At 40.5% G+C, this 17,048-nt stretch overlaps 1 protein-coding gene across 1 annotated transcript in view; it reads right to left on the reverse strand.

Annotated features, from left to right (window-relative positions):
* Positions 1-17,048, reverse strand: part of LAMA4 (laminin subunit alpha 4) — a 124,117-nt gene that overhangs the window by 26,368 nt on the left and 80,701 nt on the right. Inside the window, exons 15-21 of the mRNA XM_070733359.1 lie at positions 14,266-14,362; positions 13,183-13,296; positions 11,487-11,669; positions 5,031-5,170; positions 3,469-3,642; positions 2,457-2,599; positions 1,719-1,881 (exon numbers count right to left, since the gene is read on the reverse strand). Of these exons, the coding sequence (XP_070589460.1) occupies positions 1,719-1,881; positions 2,457-2,599; positions 3,469-3,642; positions 5,031-5,170; positions 11,487-11,669; positions 13,183-13,296; positions 14,266-14,362 (1,014 nt within the window). The remainder of the gene's footprint in view (positions 1-1,718; positions 1,882-2,456; positions 2,600-3,468; positions 3,643-5,030; positions 5,171-11,486; positions 11,670-13,182; positions 13,297-14,265; positions 14,363-17,048) is intronic.

The raw sequence follows: 17,048 nt of genomic DNA on the forward strand, positions 1-17,048 counted from the left end.
CATGCAGTCATTAAGTGAATTCTGCTTCTCCAATGGTCTTTGCTTGTTGGAAGCTGGTTAGGAAAGTCACAAATGGCAACCACATGACACTGGGACATGGCAACTGTTATAAATGTATGATGTATGGTGCCAATCTCCTGAATTTTGATTACATGATCATGGGAACACTGTGATGGTTGTAAGTGTGTAAGTCACTTTTCCAGGGCTTTTGTAACTTCAAATGATCACTAAACCTATGACTATTGGTTAAGGATTAATTGCAGCATCTTCTGCTCCAGCTATGGACCAGAAAGAATGTAGCACACATACATTTTGTTCAAACCTGACTACTACATTTTGTTCAAACCTGTTCAAAATGACTACTAATAAACTTGCTTAGCAATTGACCCACACAAACACAAGTTAAAGCAGCCTTTTCTTGTAAAACCAGCTGTTGATTAAATGGCATTAACAGCAGAAGTCCATAAAGTCATAAATTAAGTCTAAGCAATTAATCCTTGATATCTCAAGAAGCTTACAAGGGTTGGCGCAACTAGAAGCAGTCCGCAAGAAGAAAGCCAAAACAGATAAGATGATCAGATGTTTTTCTGACCACGGAAGTATTTGCTATCACCATAATCCCTTAAGTAGGCTAGGGGAGTGGCCAATTAGAAACATAGAAACATAGAAGATTGGCGGCAGAAAAATACCTCATGGTCCATCTAGACTGCCCTTATACTATTTCCTGTATTTTATCTTAGGATGCATATATGTTTATCCCAGGCATGTTTAAATGCAGTTACTGTGGATTTACCAACCACATCTGCTGGAAATTTGTTCCAAGCATCTTCTACTTTCAGTATAATAATAGTTTCTCACATTTCTTCTGATCTTTCCCCCAACTAACCTCAGATTGTGCCCCTTGTTCTTGTGTTTAGTTTTCTATTAAAAATACTTCTCTCCTGAACTTTATTTAACCCTTTAACATATTTAAATGTTTCAATCATATCCCCCCTTTCTCTTCTGTCTTCCAGATGATACAGATTGAGTTCATTAAGTCTTTTCTGATAAGTTTTATGCTTAAGACCTTTCACCATTTTTGTAGCCCGTCTTTGGACCCATTCAATTTTATCAATATCTTTTTGTAGGTGAGCCCCAAGCCTTACTCCTGAGGAGACCTCTTGAGGTGCTGGAGGTTCCGAAGGCACTGGCTAAACCTCTGCCTCTGGCATTGAATTCTCACTGTCCAACTTGAGTACCAGCTGCATTGGCTGCTGATGCATCATCACATCGGCCTTTTGGATGAAATCCGCTATCAGCTGCAAGGGCTGTTGGCGGGCCACCACATAGTAGACTGCTTGTACAGAGCTGAATTAAACAAATCTAGATACTTGCCTTTCCCTTTCCCTTTCAGTATAGGCTGTTATCATCAGCAACAGGAGATTGTGTCCAGATTGTTAGCATACAGCATGGATGCAACAAGTCTATAATCTAATTTGCACATTTCTTTACCTCAGTAAAAACATGGGAAGAGGTTACACGAATCTGTTGCAAAACAAATCAATTCTAAACTGTCTGTCATGTTATCCATTAGGAAATGTTAGGGTGAAATAATTGTTTCTTAAAGCTCCCTTTGTTTTTTGCAAGAGGTTTCACAATAAAGGTGTCATATTTGATTCAATCATGAAAAAGACTGAGCAGTCGTAGAGATGATGCACAGAACCATTATTTGCTCTTACCGTAAAATGTGGAGGCACTCTTCCCACATAGAAAACAGTATTTTTAGCATCCAGATCCAGTAAAGAAGCATCACCTGGAGCCTCTCCTTTATTGATAAACTTTTCCTCAGCGGTGCTGGTAAGGCTTGGGATGGTCAAAAACACTTTGCCATGCTTGCCAATCCTATTGAAGAACAAAAGTAGAAAATGGAACTCCTGCAATTGCTTGATTGGATGGTTAACAATTTCTGCATCTGTGTATTTTAGGAGACAGTCCACAAGGAGAATAACTTCTTTTCCATGAAACTGTCTGACATTACTGGTATTCTCGATGATGAACTCTATGATTTTAATAGATCAAATCTCAAGATTATTTAAAATACGGTCTGAAATACTTTGAAGAATAATAATGGAAGAATGCTTCATTGCTGATTTTATTTATCTATAATGGATTGGAATAACCTTCCTTTTAGAACTTTTTAGCATGATTTAGTAATCATGTAAAAAATGGTAGAGTTTTTAAAGAAAAAAAATCTTTTTTCTTCCTTTTGTTTAGGCAATCAACAGGGAATAATTAAGCAGCAATGATAATTCAGCAGTGAATATTAATTACAATAAGTGGGGACAGCTGTTTTGCCAGGTTGTTAACAAGTACAATTCATACTATTAGCAGTCTCACCTAGGGTTTGCATTGTCCTGAGCTTTTCTAACCCAATCATAAGGAATCCATAACAAAAGTAGCAGATGTAATCATATTACCTCTCTATTTTAACCAGATTGAAATGCGTAGGCCAAGAGCTGATTGGTTTGGAATCTAGAGGTATATTCACATCACCAGCACCCAAATTATAAACGTAGACCAGGTTCCCATTCTTAATTGCAAGTCCCACGTAATTTTTTATCTAGAGAAAAAAATGAACAAAAAATGCTTGTGAAGGTTTCAGGAGAAATAAAAAGCAAATTAGTTTAGCATAGTTTTGCCTTGCATTGGAAAATGTTGAGAATACAAGGTCATCCTAGTGTAGATTTGTAATATTTCTGAGAAATGGTTAACATAGCACCTTGAAAAATATGATCTAGTGAAGAGAAAAGGAAGCTGAACATAGAAAAGCCTTGACAAAAATATATTGCTCTAATCAAGTTACTTAGCTCAATGTCAGAGAAATGTATTGTCAAAGTTTTAGTAGCTAGGAACTTATTTTTTCATTTGAGGTAAAGGGCCAAAATGAAGGAAAGGGATAAAATGAGCAGGAAAGGGATAAAAAGATGAACCTAAGATTTTTTCCTATGGATTGTGGAAAATATGCCTTTTCTTTTACTTCTAAGCTATATTAAAATCTATGTTAGAATTTCTACTATCATTTTCATACATTTCCAAGAGTTATTAAAGGGAACATGAGAAGGTCACATTAATAGTGTTCTGGAGCTCATGTGATTCTAAGGCTTCAAGAAACTACAGTGCAGAGCTTAGATTGGAGAAACGCTATAGCTTAGAATATGTCATGAGAATAAGGGGCATCTTTTCCAATTTGATGGAATTAATTAATTAATATAACAAATATAGTGTCAAAATGGTAGAATTGAAGAGATGAGAGTTGGAATCAAAATGGGAGATGACCATACTACATATTGCAAATGACTTAAGGAAGTAACACTGGTGGACATTTTTCAGTAAAATTCTGAGGGACTGATCTGACTCATGGTACCTTTTAAAAATTTTGACGAACCCCCCGTCCCCTCAGTGTAATATACATGAAATCACTGTACATACATCTTTGCTTCCTAAATACAGAACGAACTGATCTTGAGGCTTTTTTCTCTGTGGATTTTTTTCAGAAAACTTCATGTATAAACTTAAAGAAGTGAAAGCCTTTAAGTCTTCTACATTCACTTGAGGATAGACTTCAACTGCTGAGCGACCTTCAAATGTCATTGACACTTGGACCTGTAAGTTGAAATAGGCAAGTGAAAGATTAGACATATCTTGGAAGACTCCCTTTGGGAAGAAATGAGAAACTATAATACATTTATTTCAATACACTATTTAATTGGCAGAATGTTAACATTATTTGTAATGGTACGTGTGTATGTTGTGGAGTTGTCCCAATATGAGTTTTAGAGAGGGTTTTAATATTAGATTCTCTTTTTTGACTTCTTTTTATTGTTGTTGTAATTCTATTTTGTAATTTTATGTTGCTGTAAACTGCCCTGAGTCCTTTGGGATTGGGTGGCATAGAAGTCAAACTAAAGTCAAACTAAATAAATAAAACAAATTAGTGAAAAATGGTAATGAAACTGAGCTAATAATATCCATTTATTTACTAGTATTCATTTATATTTATAGCAAGCAAATCCTTTTGGGATTCTCTAGAATCTCGTATATGATATATATATCCTTATAATCAATAAATAAATAAGTACTAAAGTAAACTATTATGATAATTTGCTGTGTACAAATTTAAAAATGAATTTTTTTTTAAAAAAATCATCAAATATGAACGGTTGATTTGTACACTATTTGTGTTGAACTTCCATAACAGTAGTTTGTCAGTCATTCTCCCACTTAGACTAGAATAGTAACTTCATGTGGTAGTTAACCTTTTGCTAATGGCCATTGGCAATAAATGATTTAATATCCAAGCTGAAATTAAAGAGATTAAGGGAAAGCGTTAGGCTCCTTGCTATAAATACTGTAACAAAGTCTCTAACTCAGTTTTCAGAAGGGCCATACTGCAATACCGCTTTCTTTGGGGACTCTTGCTATGTTGAAAAAGTCTGTGGAAACTTAAGGACTTGGCATAACCACAGATGATTCTATAGCAGTAGCCTTACTAACTAAGGATCAACTTCATAACCAACACATCCCAAGCAGAGTTGGGTTCCACTTACCTTCCCTATTGGTTCACATCACGATGGAAGTGCTTGCTTCGCTCGTATGCGTACCCACATCATGTCATGCAAATAACCCTCTGCATATGCACAGAATCCTTTGTGCATGTGCAGAGGGTTCTTTGCTGGCTGTGGCAATTGGAGAACTGGTTCAGGGGCATGGCCAACCAGCCATTGCTGCTGGTACAGTGAGTGAGTGGAAATTTCTGCCACCAGTATATGAGAACCGGTCCGAACTGGTCCAAACCGGCAGGAACCCATCACTGATCCCAAGATTTAAATCTACATTTCTTTCTCTCTCTCTTTTCATGTAATGGATTGATTGCAGCCGATTTCTCTTGCTGGGCGGTTAATGAAACTTATAATTTTCTTGTTTGATCCCAAGCTCCTTGTTTCTACTCTTGCTGGCTCCAACCCTCCCAATTTCCCTTGCAGCATCTTTACCTTGTTCACCACACTCCTGGTCTGTGCAATCAGTTCTCGGACCCTCTGGATGCTGGCTGACACATTGTTTGCTGCCCTTTTCTCTTCTACTACACGCAGCTTATCTAGAAGCTGTGGGACAAGTTCTGTGAGACTCCTCACTGTTGTTAAAAACAAAACAGAACTGCTTGGTTTCGATATAACAGGCTAAGAGATTATGATGATTAATAACAATGGCACAGTGGTAAATTAGCAAATGACACATAGAAGCCAAGGATTTGCATAGAAGAAGATCAATGTGGATCAATCTCTTTATTTTTTACAATAGTAACTTTTTTAAAAAGAAAGATACGAGTTAGTGGATTGTTTAACTAAATTGTGGAAAAGAAGCTCCTACAGTAGAGCATGGAATCATTTTCAAACATCTTACAATTATTAAATATTGTTTGCTTTAAGAACACCCCTTTTAAAATATCAACATCTCAAATGAAAGAAAACTAGCTCCCTGAAGTTAGCCAATCATGCACAGCCCACCCACTGGATCGTTTAAGGCAGTGTTTCCCAACCTTGGCAACTTGAAGATATCTGGACTTCAACTCCCAGAATTCCCCAGCCAGCATTCGCTGGCTGGGGAATTCTGGGAGTTGAAGTCCAAATATCTTCAAGTTGCCAAGGTTGGGAAACACTGGTTTAAGGGATGCATACACACTAATTCCTCAACACTGGAGGAATCTGCTGGCTTAGATCCAAACATGTTTTTTCTACTTTCTGTACAGTTGCACTAAAGTAATTACTTTAACCACAACCCATGGTGTTTCTTAGAAATCCAGTTCAAACGTTATTACTTATCCCACTAAATTGGATGTGTGCAGAACAATTTCCAACGTGTGTTACTTGTGGAATAGCTAAATTAACATAAGTCAACTGTATTTTGAAGAACTGAAGAAACAAAGTTTTATTATCTCTTTTTTAACATGTAAAATTCAAGCCAGTTAAGGCAATTTCAGGATGGTCAGAGATAAAACACAAAATACTTTTATAAAAGGCTATAAATCTTTTGTAGATTTTTGCAGAAAAATGGAAAAAATGAAATGGCGATTAATGGATTTGATGATTGGAGAGGATCTAAATGAACTATTGTAATGTTAAAGAGGGAGGAGGAATAATGAGTGATATATATATGGGATAAATGTAGGGGATCTCAGCTCAAACCATTATAATTGTTGGAATTCATTGTTGGAATATATTTCTATGCAACAACTACAGTAGTATTTGTTGTATCCTGAAATGGCTACCTTGTAACTCTGTAAATAGTTTGTTCCTCTTTCCAGCGCTGTCTGAGCCCAAGCAGGAAGTCGCTCCTGATTGGCTCAGACGCGGCCGGCTCTAGCTTTGGCGGGAACCGCAAATGTATAAAAGGAGCGGTTTCTCCAGGCAGAGTCAGTCGGTACTCGCTGAATTGTCACTTTGCTTGGCTGAGCTGTCACTTGTTCTCTGAGCTGAATAAAAGTACCGATTGCTCAAAACCCTGCCTCTGGGTCTACTTCACTGGCGACGAACGGACGGAAGAACATCGCGTGCAAAAATGAACAAAGTCCAGATCGGCCAGGCTCCGGAACTCTTCAATCCCGAGAAAACGACCTGGGACGAATACATGACCACCTTCGAGATCTTCCTCGAGGCGGCGGGAATACAGGACGCCGAAGCCGATCGCAGACGGGCTATTTTCCTTAATTACTGCGGCGCAGAAATCCGTGGACTGGCCCAAACGCTCACCGAACCGGAGCAAGCAAGAACCGTAGCGTGGGACGTCCTACAGGAAAAGCTAGCGAGCCACTTCAAGCCGACAAAACCGGCCATGGTTTTTCGGCATCAATTTTCCATGATGGCTCAGAAGGAAACCGAGTCGATCAACCAGTTTACAACGCGGCTTCGAACGGTACTTGCCCAATGCAAGTTTAAAGACCCGGAAGCTCGCCTAACCGACGCCTTGGTTTTCGGCATGAAAAACAGCACAGTGAGGAATAAACTCCTCACCGAAGAAGAGCCGACTCTACAAACCGTGATTAAACTGGCGCAAACCGCAGAAGCAGCCGACGCAGCAGCTAGAGAATTAAAAGAGCACGGAAGGCGAGAACTCATTGCCAAAATTGACTCCGCGTCTTCCAGCGCCGTGGAATCAGACGACCTCAACCAACCAACTCACAGCGGAGACAACTGCCTCCTGGTGCAAGACCAGCCAAGACACCTGAGAGCTACTCACCCAGCCCCCTGCGCGGGCTGCCGGGGAAATCACCAGCGCCATTGATGCCCTTTCCGAGACGCTACATGCCGCCGCTGCAACCGGAGAGGCCACATCGCCATCGCTTGCAGAGCGACAACACCGGAAGACACTTTCGCCACGCCACAATACCAGCGACCACAAAACCAGACCCCCCAATCGCGAGAAAGGAGACCGTTCCGCAACTCGGGTCAACGGAACTACTCAAACGCTAACCGCGACTACTATAGAGGTAACTCTCAATTTTCCGTGAATAACACGGCAACCAAAAAGGGGGCTAAAATTGTTATCTCATTGTTACTAAATAACCAGCCTTGCTCAATGGAGCTGGATACGGGCTCTAGATATACCATCATGCCCTGGGAAAAATTTAAACTGTATATGCCTAATGTGTCTAAGGCTGACCTAAATCAAACCTCTTTGGTAATCAGAGACTTCCAAGGGGGGGTAATCTCGGTCCTGGGAACAGCTAATGTACCTATCGCATTCAAGAATGTTAAATGTACCCTTCCAATGCTTATTGTAACGGGGGCCAAGCACTCTCTTCTGGGTTTAGCGTGGATGGAACCGTTGGGAATCGAGATTTCGGGTGTGTATAATGTTAACTGTGATAATATGCCTAACTTTGTTAAAGAATTCCCTGAAGTGTTCAGCCCCACCTTGGGATTGTACAAGGGGCCCCCTATATCATTCTCTATTGACCCCAAGGTCCCACCGATCAGACTAAAACCTCGCAGGGTCCCCCTTCCGCTTCTCCCCAAACTAGACATACAGCTGGATAAACTCATTAGCCAAGGTATCTTGGTCCCTGTGGAACAGGGGCCATGGGAAACTCCAATAGTTACACCTCTGAAACCAGATGGTTCTTTAAGAGTTTGCGCTGATTACAAATCGACCCTGAATAAGGCACTCCAACACCACCCCTACCCCATCCCAGTTGTGCAGCAACTTCTACACTCCCTGGGGGAGGGGAAAAGGTTCGCAAAGATCGACCTGGCGCAAGCTTACCAGCAACTTCCGGTCGATGAACAAACAGCAAACGCTCAGACAATTGTAACGCACAGGGGGGCTTTCAAATGCACGAGGTTACAGTTTGGGGTAAGCATAGCCCCAGGAATATTCCAGAGCATTATGGAACGCCTATTGTCAGGGGTAAATGGGGCCATTCCATACTTTGATGACATCTTAATTGCAGGGGAAAACCAGGAACAAGTAAACAAAAGAATAAGGGAAGTACTTAAGAGGTTGCAGGACAAAGGTTTAAGGATCAAGCCTGATAAATGTGTCTGGGGAACCAACAGTATAGAATTCCTAGGATATAAAATAGATAAGGAAGGTATCCACCCCACAACAGAGAAGCTGAGAGCAATTAGAGAAGCCCCAGAGCCACGAGATAAGAATGAGTTGCAGGCATTTTTAGGCCTCCTTAATTTTTATTCCGTTTTTTTAAAGCAGAAGGCAACAGTAGCAGAGCCTCTCCATCGTTTACTCCAGAAGGAAGCCCGCTGGACATGGGGGAAAACTGAACGTGAAGCTTTTTCTCAAATAAAGAATTTATTAACTTCTAAAAGCGTAGTAGTCCAATATAGTGCTTCGCTACCCATTAGACTCACGTGCGACGCTTCGCCGTACGGCATAGGAGGAGTCCTAGCTCACGTTCTACCTAATAAGACAGAGGCCCCGATAGCATTTTTTTCAAGAACCATGACCAGCACAGAGAGGAATTATAGCCAGTTAGACAAGGAGGCTCTAGCATTAGTGGCAGGGGTAAAGAAGTTTCACAATTATATTTTTGGAAGAAGTTTTGAGCTAGTCACTGACCACAAGCCCCTACTAGGTCTGCTAGCCCCCAACAAGCCCACTCCACCTTTTATGTCTCCAAGACTAATCAGATGGGCTCTTTTCCTCTCAGGGTATCAGTATGAGCTCACCCACAAGGGGGGAAAGGAAATCAATCACGCAGACGGCCTCAGCAGGTGCCCCATAACAGACCTAGTGGAAGACCCTGTTCCTTCCACAGATGTGTTAATGATAGATCTCGAGGAAAACCCACTAACCACAGCAAAAGAGGTAGCTGCACACACGCAGCAAGATCAAATCCTTAAACAAGTGGTGAACTGTGTTCTTAAGGGATGGCAGAATGATGTTGTGAAACCTGAATTGTGTGATTTTAAAAACAAAAGACTTGAGTTATCGTATGTAAAGGGTTGTCTGTTGTGGGGAGATAGAGTGATCATCCCCAAAAATCTAAGGGAAAAGGTACTCAAAATGTTACATGTGGGTCATCCTGGGATTGTCAGGATGAAGAGCTTGGCAAGGGGGCATTTATGGTGGCCAGGGCTGGATGCTGATATTGAAAATTGGGTTTCAAAGTGTGACCCGTGCCAAGAGTCACGGCCTAGTCCCCCCAAAACAACTCCGGCTGAGTGGGAACAGCCTGCTGGTCCTTGGTCTAGAATCCACATTGATTTAGCTGGCCCGGTGGGGTCCCAGTATTTTTTAATAGCGGTTGATGCCTTCTCCAAATGGGTGGAAATAATAGCAATGAACAATATAACCACAAGTGCCACCATCAAGGTATTGAGTAGACTGTTTGCATCCCATGGTTGCCCAGATATCTTAGTGTCTGACAATGGGCCTCAGCTAACAGCCAGGCAATTCGAATTGTTCTTAGATGGCCTAGGGGTCAGGCATGCCCTCATCTCACCTTATTCGCCCTGGGCTAACGGATTGGCAGAACGTTACGTTCGGGTGGCAAAGGAGGCATTACGCAGGTCAGGCCCTGGGGATGTGCAACAAAACTTGGACCAATTCTTACTAACCCAGCACATTACCCCTAACTCACACACACATGTAAGCCCTGCAGAGTTATTGATGGGAAGAAAGTTGAGGTCACCACTAGACAGGTTAAACCCAAGGTTCTGTGTTAATAATAACCAAATGTGTGTAAAACCTGAAAGAGAAATGTATTTGGGACAAAATGTATATGTAAAAAGCTTTGATGGAAATGTAAACTGGATGAAAGGAATTGTTGTTAAGCAAAATGCACCCAAGACTTATATTGTAAAACTGGAGGATGGTCGTTTGTGGAAACGACACATAGACCACATTCGAAAGCGAGCAGAAAATCAATTGCCACAAACCGCTGACATGGACTCTCCCCCTTCAACAGACTTTAGTACATTGCCCGAGCTAAGAAACACGCAAAGAGACTTATCGGGCCAGGGGGAACCATCCAGCGACGCCGAGCCATCCTCGTCCTCCGAAGCCTTCGTTGGGCCCGCCAGGCCAAGTCCGCCGCGCCGGGAGAACAGCGGCGAGCCATCCTCCACAGTCGGTGGCGAAGGAGAAATTGAACTGCGCAGGTCAGCGCGAGCTCCTCGGAGGCCCCACCGATTGGACGACTTTGTCACATGGCTTTCTTGATGGATGTGTCCAACTATGAGGGGAGGGGTGTTGTATCCTGAAATGGCTACCTTGTAACTCTGTAAATAGTTTGTTCCTCTTTCCAGCGCTGTCTGAGCCCAAGCAGGAAGTCGCTCCTGATTGGCTCAGACGCGGCCGGCTCTAGCTTTGGCGGGAACCGCAAATGTATAAAAGGAGCGGTTTCTCCAGGCAGAGTCAGTCGGTACTCGCTGAATTGTCACTTTGCTTGGCTGAGCTGTCACTTGTTCTCTGAGCTGAATAAAAGTACCGATTGCTCAAAACCCTGCCTCTGGGTCTACTTCAGTATTCATGCAGTAGATGGTAAATTTACAAGTTTGAATCTATGGTATATACTCGATCTTTTGTTCTAAGCACACTTTTCTATTTCCTATTACAGTTATATAGTTGAACGGTAAGACACATGGGGCCAATATACTTTGTTTACTCTGTGGTACTTTTTATAAACCAGAATTTCTAACAATAATAAGGATTGGGACCCTCTAACTCAGAGGCTGAATTTGATCTGTCAAGCCAGAGCATCCATACAGCGTAGTCTTGAGCAAAATCAACCACAGTCCCTGACCAATAATTGGGAGAATGGTTTGACTTAAGACCTCTGTTTGCCCTTACTACATTACCATGTTTCTCTCTTCCTTTGACAACCACTCTTGCAATTCAATTTTTTACAATCCAAATCAATATCATTGAAAGGAGAAAGCAGATGCTGTAAATTTCAAGGAACATTTCAATTACATATCCCTTCACGTTACCTGTATCCCTAGTTGTGACTGTGGCACGTTCATAAGCCGCTCTTTCAGGTTTAAAGTTGCGCAAATCTTTTGACCATTTGGTCACATTGTCAGTCATTGGATCTGTGGTGGAGGTTATGGTCGCAGCTGTTTCTTTAGCTCGAGTAGCAATAGCTTGCAATTGCTCAAACTGTTTCATGTGATCTGTAAACATAAAGCTCTGTGATAAGAAAATAAGGATCATGTCTTTTTTAAAATTATAAAACTATGTAACTTCCAATCCAAGGGCATTCATTAGGTTTTTTCTTTGGTAAATAAACACAGATTTGTAATCTACTAAATATGTAGGTAGTTTATTTACAGTGAATTGTAGGAAACTGATTTATTATAATGTAGATCTTTGGAAGAATTGATCCTTGGAGTGGGGCAGCATACAAATTTAATTTATAAATAATAAATAAATAAATGTGTCACTGGATGCATATAATAGATATGAGTGATGCTAAATGTATTTATTTATTGCATGGGTGTCAAACTTGCGGCGTCAAGTGACCTTTCGTAATGTTTTTTCCCTTCACAGAGTTGGGGTGGGCAGGGCATATTCCATAGCAATACCAACTCCTTCAGTGTCTTTTTTATACTGTGGAGATAGGGTCACCAATAAATCCATATGCCTTGTTTTTGCAGATGTTACCTTCTTTTTAATTTTCTGAATGCGTCCAAAATATCTCTATATTTAACCATTTTTGTTGTATCTACCATATTTGGATATATCGTAGCCTCTATAATGGACAGCCAATTCGAGATTTTCAAATAGTGTTTTCTTTTCATTTCTTGTCAAATCTTTAGGCACTGATAATTTTTATTTGCATTACTTGTTAGACAATTTGGATACACCTATCTCTCCAAAGTTAGTAAAATTCTGTTATAATATGTAAAACTTTGCTGACAAATGATTGCCAACCATCATTGATATTGGGGGTCAATTTTGCTTTACTGAATGTATTTTTATTTGTCAATGACTGAAATAAAGTTTTTGTCTATCTGTGTGATTAGAAACTTACATGAACACAGCCTCTGTTTTATTCAAGTGCCCTATGTTTTTTTTTCCTGCTTTCCCCATCAACCTGAAAGAATGATGTCACTATTCTAAGGAATCAATTAATTATAGCTAATGTGATTTTTAAAGTAACAATGCCTTTTATTTTCAGGCTTCTGTGGAAAGCCGAAATAAATTGAGCTGCTTTAATGAATAATAGAGAGGTGCTATTCTCACACACATGTGCAATCTGAAGGATTGTAAGAGCAGAGGTGGTTTAGTAGTAAGAGTGTAGCACTGCAGGCTACTTCAGCTAACTACTAGCTGTAGTTCAGCAGTTCAAATATTACCACGGGCTCAAGGTTGACTCAACCATCCATCTTTCCGAGGTAGGTAAAACGAGGACCCGGATTGTTGGGGGCAACATGCTGTTTCTGTAAACCGCTTAGAGAGCGCTGTAAAAGCACTATGAAGCTGTATATAAATCTAAATGCTATTACTATTTATTTCACATCACCTTCAAAGCACAACCAAATAGTCAATTGAACTGTCGATGAGTATCAGCCAAGTAAAATTTGATTTACTTTCTACCTCAAAATCACTTAAGAAGATCCTTGTAAAGATGTATTCTTTAATCAGAATCATTTGATTACAATTTTGTACAGTTTATTTCCTGACCTTGCTCTGATGTGTGCATTTTTTTGAGGGCTTTCATGAAACGGCCTTTAATATCATTCTTCTTGTCAAGTGTTTCATTAATCTCTCTACCTGTTTCTTCAACATTAAAGACATCTGCAAAATAAAAGAAACAAAATATAAAAAAGCTTTTGGCAATGAGTGGCAAAGGCATTTATCTAATTATAATAATAATGCATCAGAAAGACATCACTCTAAATAATTCTAATCACCACATTATAACATTGAGACTTATTTGATGGTCTATACTAAGTTTTAGATCAGTGATGGCAAACCTATGGCACGGGTGCCACAAGTGAAGCCATATCTGCTGGCATGGGAGCCATTGTCTAGCTCAACTCCAACATGCATGTAAGTGCCAGCCAACTGATTTTTGCTTCACATAGAGGCTCTGGGAGGGTGTTTCTGGCTTCCAGAGAGCGTCCGTGGGATGGGGGAGGGCATTTTTACCCACACCCAGCTCTAGGGAAGCCTTTGGAGCCTGGGGAGGGCACAACACAAGCCGACTGGGCTCACCAGAAGTTGGGAAACAGGACGTTTCTGGCCTCCAGAGGGCCTCTGAAGGGCGAGAGAAGCTGTTTTTGCTCTCCCCATGCATTGAATTATGGGTGTGGGCACTCGCGCATATGTGATAGCACGCGTACATGCTCTTTCGGCACCCGAGGAAACAAAGGTTCTCCATCACTGTTTTAGATAATACACTTTTTTCAGTGACCTCCAAAGCAAGTCTTGGCTCTTCATTAAACAATCTAAAATGTTTTTCAAAATTTTGAAATGTGAAAGCATTTGATTGGGCTGATCAAGTCCCATTGTTTTCTGGCCTGATCACAATCTATATTTCTTAGTGTTATTTATATAGAATAAAAAGAGGTAACTTGGATGAAGTAATCTATGTTTATTTGTTGGGCTTGAAATAGTGGGCTGAAATTTAAATTGCAGAACCCACCATAGGGAGGTCATGATTAAATTGCTCATGTCAACATTTTTCTTCTTTGGGAGGCTCTCTATTACAAAGCTTTTCTAGTGTAAGAGATGTATAGAATTAAAAGAAAGGATTATATTTACTAGTGTTGGCAGTTCCTTGGTGTTTTCTGGCTTCACCAAGAAGCATTGTGCTTTTGTCTTTGTGGTATGTTATCTGAGTGTCAATTCCAACAGCAGCCTATAATTTTATGAGAAGGAGGGAGGGAGAGGGAGAGGGAGAGGAAGAGGAAGGGAGAGAGAGAGAGAGTCAACATTAGACATAATGAAAGTAAACATTTGGGGCTCCACGATGAGGCTACTATTATATAATAAACCTGTCCAGTCATAGAATTTATGCAGAATTCAGATAAAGACTTTCATTTATAACCCTCTGTTGTTCTATTTGCTGCTTCTACTTTTATCTCGTCTTTGAGAAAAAGATGGAGCAGCTGCATGATGTTTTTTGATTGGTAGTATTAAAAGATATCTCTATGGAAGCACAATTACTTGCATCTTGTATGAATGGGGCACTTTCATCCAGTGGATTGGCTAAAACATGCTGCTTGAGCGTTTGTAATGGATTTCATATTGACATTAAAGAAAGGAACGATGAATCTTGCTCACAACATCACAATGTTGGATTTGCCTTTCCATAAATAGAAAAGGCATTCTGTTTGAAGAGTCAAAATTCAGTTGCATTTCACTAGATTACTGCTTTATTCTGCAGTCCTGAGTGTTTCCTTCCATTCTATTGTAAAAGATACTTTAATCCTCCAGATTTTGTCCTTGAGGAGAAAGGAGGCAGCAGAAAGAAAATTGGTAACAATGACAAATGCATCCCAATTTCTAGCAAAAAAAGCTTTGACCAGATTTCTATTCATTAAAAATCTGGCTCAAACCCAAAACAATTATTAATCTATGCAGCAATTATGCAATGTTTGTAACAGTTTAGAAATTGATATAAAACAATGTTTTATAAGTGTTTTTGTTATATAAAGGGTACATGATCTTTGACTAATTGATTAAAACATGCCAATTTTATACCAAACTCTGGAAGGGTCGCAATCTATTAATGATAATTGCTCCTTAGAGGAATTTCATTTGCTTTATTTGCTGTTGGGCCTCATAAGATAGCCCACATACTTCCTAGTTATGCTGTATCTTGTTCAAACACCATTAAGAACAGAGCAACACCCTACCACCAACTCCCCCAATCTTCAAAAAATCTAGAAGCAAGATATGAAGCATCAGGGTAATAGACAATACCTCCTAATAGATAATAATTGACCTACTAGTTAATTATCTCATGAAGCATTATCGCATGAAGGATTCATTGCTTCAATATAGCAAAAAACCTAGCATAGTGATGGTGAATCTTTTAGGCACAGAGTACCCAAACCAGAAGGTATGCGTGTGTATGCACCAGAATGCCAGAAACCAAACAACCAGCATACAAGTACGCCTCAGAAATCCAATGACCAGCTGGCTGAGCTGGGATCTTGGCGTGCATGCACACAGAGAGGGATCTACGTGCCACGTGTAGGCTCACCATCACAGACCTGACAGATAATAACAGAATAACAGAATTTGAAGGAACTTTCGAGGTTTTCTAGCCCAACCCATAGCTCAGGCAGGAAACCCTATATTATTTTAGACAAATGGTTGTACAATCTCTTCTTTAAAACTTCCTGTGTTGGACCAATCATTCTGGAGGCAAGTTGTCCCAATTATTATTAATTGATTTCTCCTTAGTTTTCTCCTTGATTAGTTTCCATCCATTGTGTCTTGTTCTGCCTTCAGGTGCTTTGGTGAATAGGTGCCTTGACTCCCTCTTATAATAATAATAACAACCTCAGAGTTGGAAGGGACCTTAGAGGTCTTCTAGTTCAACCCCCTGCTTGGGCAGGAGACCCTATACTACTTCAGACAAATGGTAATCCAACATCTTAAAAACTTTCAGTGTTGGAGCATTCACAACTTCTGGAGGCAAGCTGTTCCACTGATCAATTGTTCTAAGTTGTTTTGCTCCTTGATTAGGTTCCACCTGGTGCTTCTTGTTCTACCCTCAGGTGCTTTGGAGAATAGCTTGACTTCCTCTTCTTTGTGGTACCCCTGAGATATTGGAGTACTGCTATCATGTCTCCCCTAGTCCTTTTCATTAAACTAGACAAACCCAGTTCCTGCAACTGTTCTTCAAACATTTTAGCCCCCAGTTCCTTAATCATCTTTGTTGCTCTTCTCTGCACTCTTTCTAGAGTCTCAACATCCTTTTTACACCATGGTGACCAAAACTGAATGCAGTATTCCAAGTGTGGCCTTATAAAGGCTACACTTCTTTGTGGCAATCCCTGAGATATTGGAACACTGCTATCATATCACTCCTAATCTTTATTAAACTAGATATACCAAATTCCAGCAACCATTCTTTTTAGCCTCCAATCCCCCAATCATCGCTCTTTCAAGAGTCAAGATCACTTTTACATCGTTGTGACCAAAACTGGATGCATTATTACAAGTGTTGTCTTACTATTATAAAATGGTATTAACATTTCACATCATCTTGATTCTATCCCTCTGTTAATGCAGCCTAGAATTGTGTTGGCTGCTCATATTTAAGTGATCATCCTTTAGGATTCCTAGATCCCTCTCAGAATTACTACTGTTGAGCCAGGTACCCTATATACCAGTGAAGGCTAACCTTTTCTGGACCAAATGCCCAAAGTATGTGCATGCACATGCCTGAACCCCCAAAATGCAATGGCCCCTCACATGCCCCCACCCCATGCATGAATGTGCCCTCCACATATGCCCTAGCCTTGTGCATTCCCCCCCTGCATATGCATCCCCCCCACCTATGCATGGCAGAGACCCAAAAACCAGCTGGC

Source organism: Erythrolamprus reginae, chromosome 1 (assembly GCF_031021105.1).
Source record: "Erythrolamprus reginae isolate rEryReg1 chromosome 1, rEryReg1.hap1, whole genome shotgun sequence".
In the NCBI taxonomy this organism is placed as follows: domain Eukaryota; kingdom Metazoa; phylum Chordata; class Lepidosauria; order Squamata; family Dipsadidae; genus Erythrolamprus; species Erythrolamprus reginae.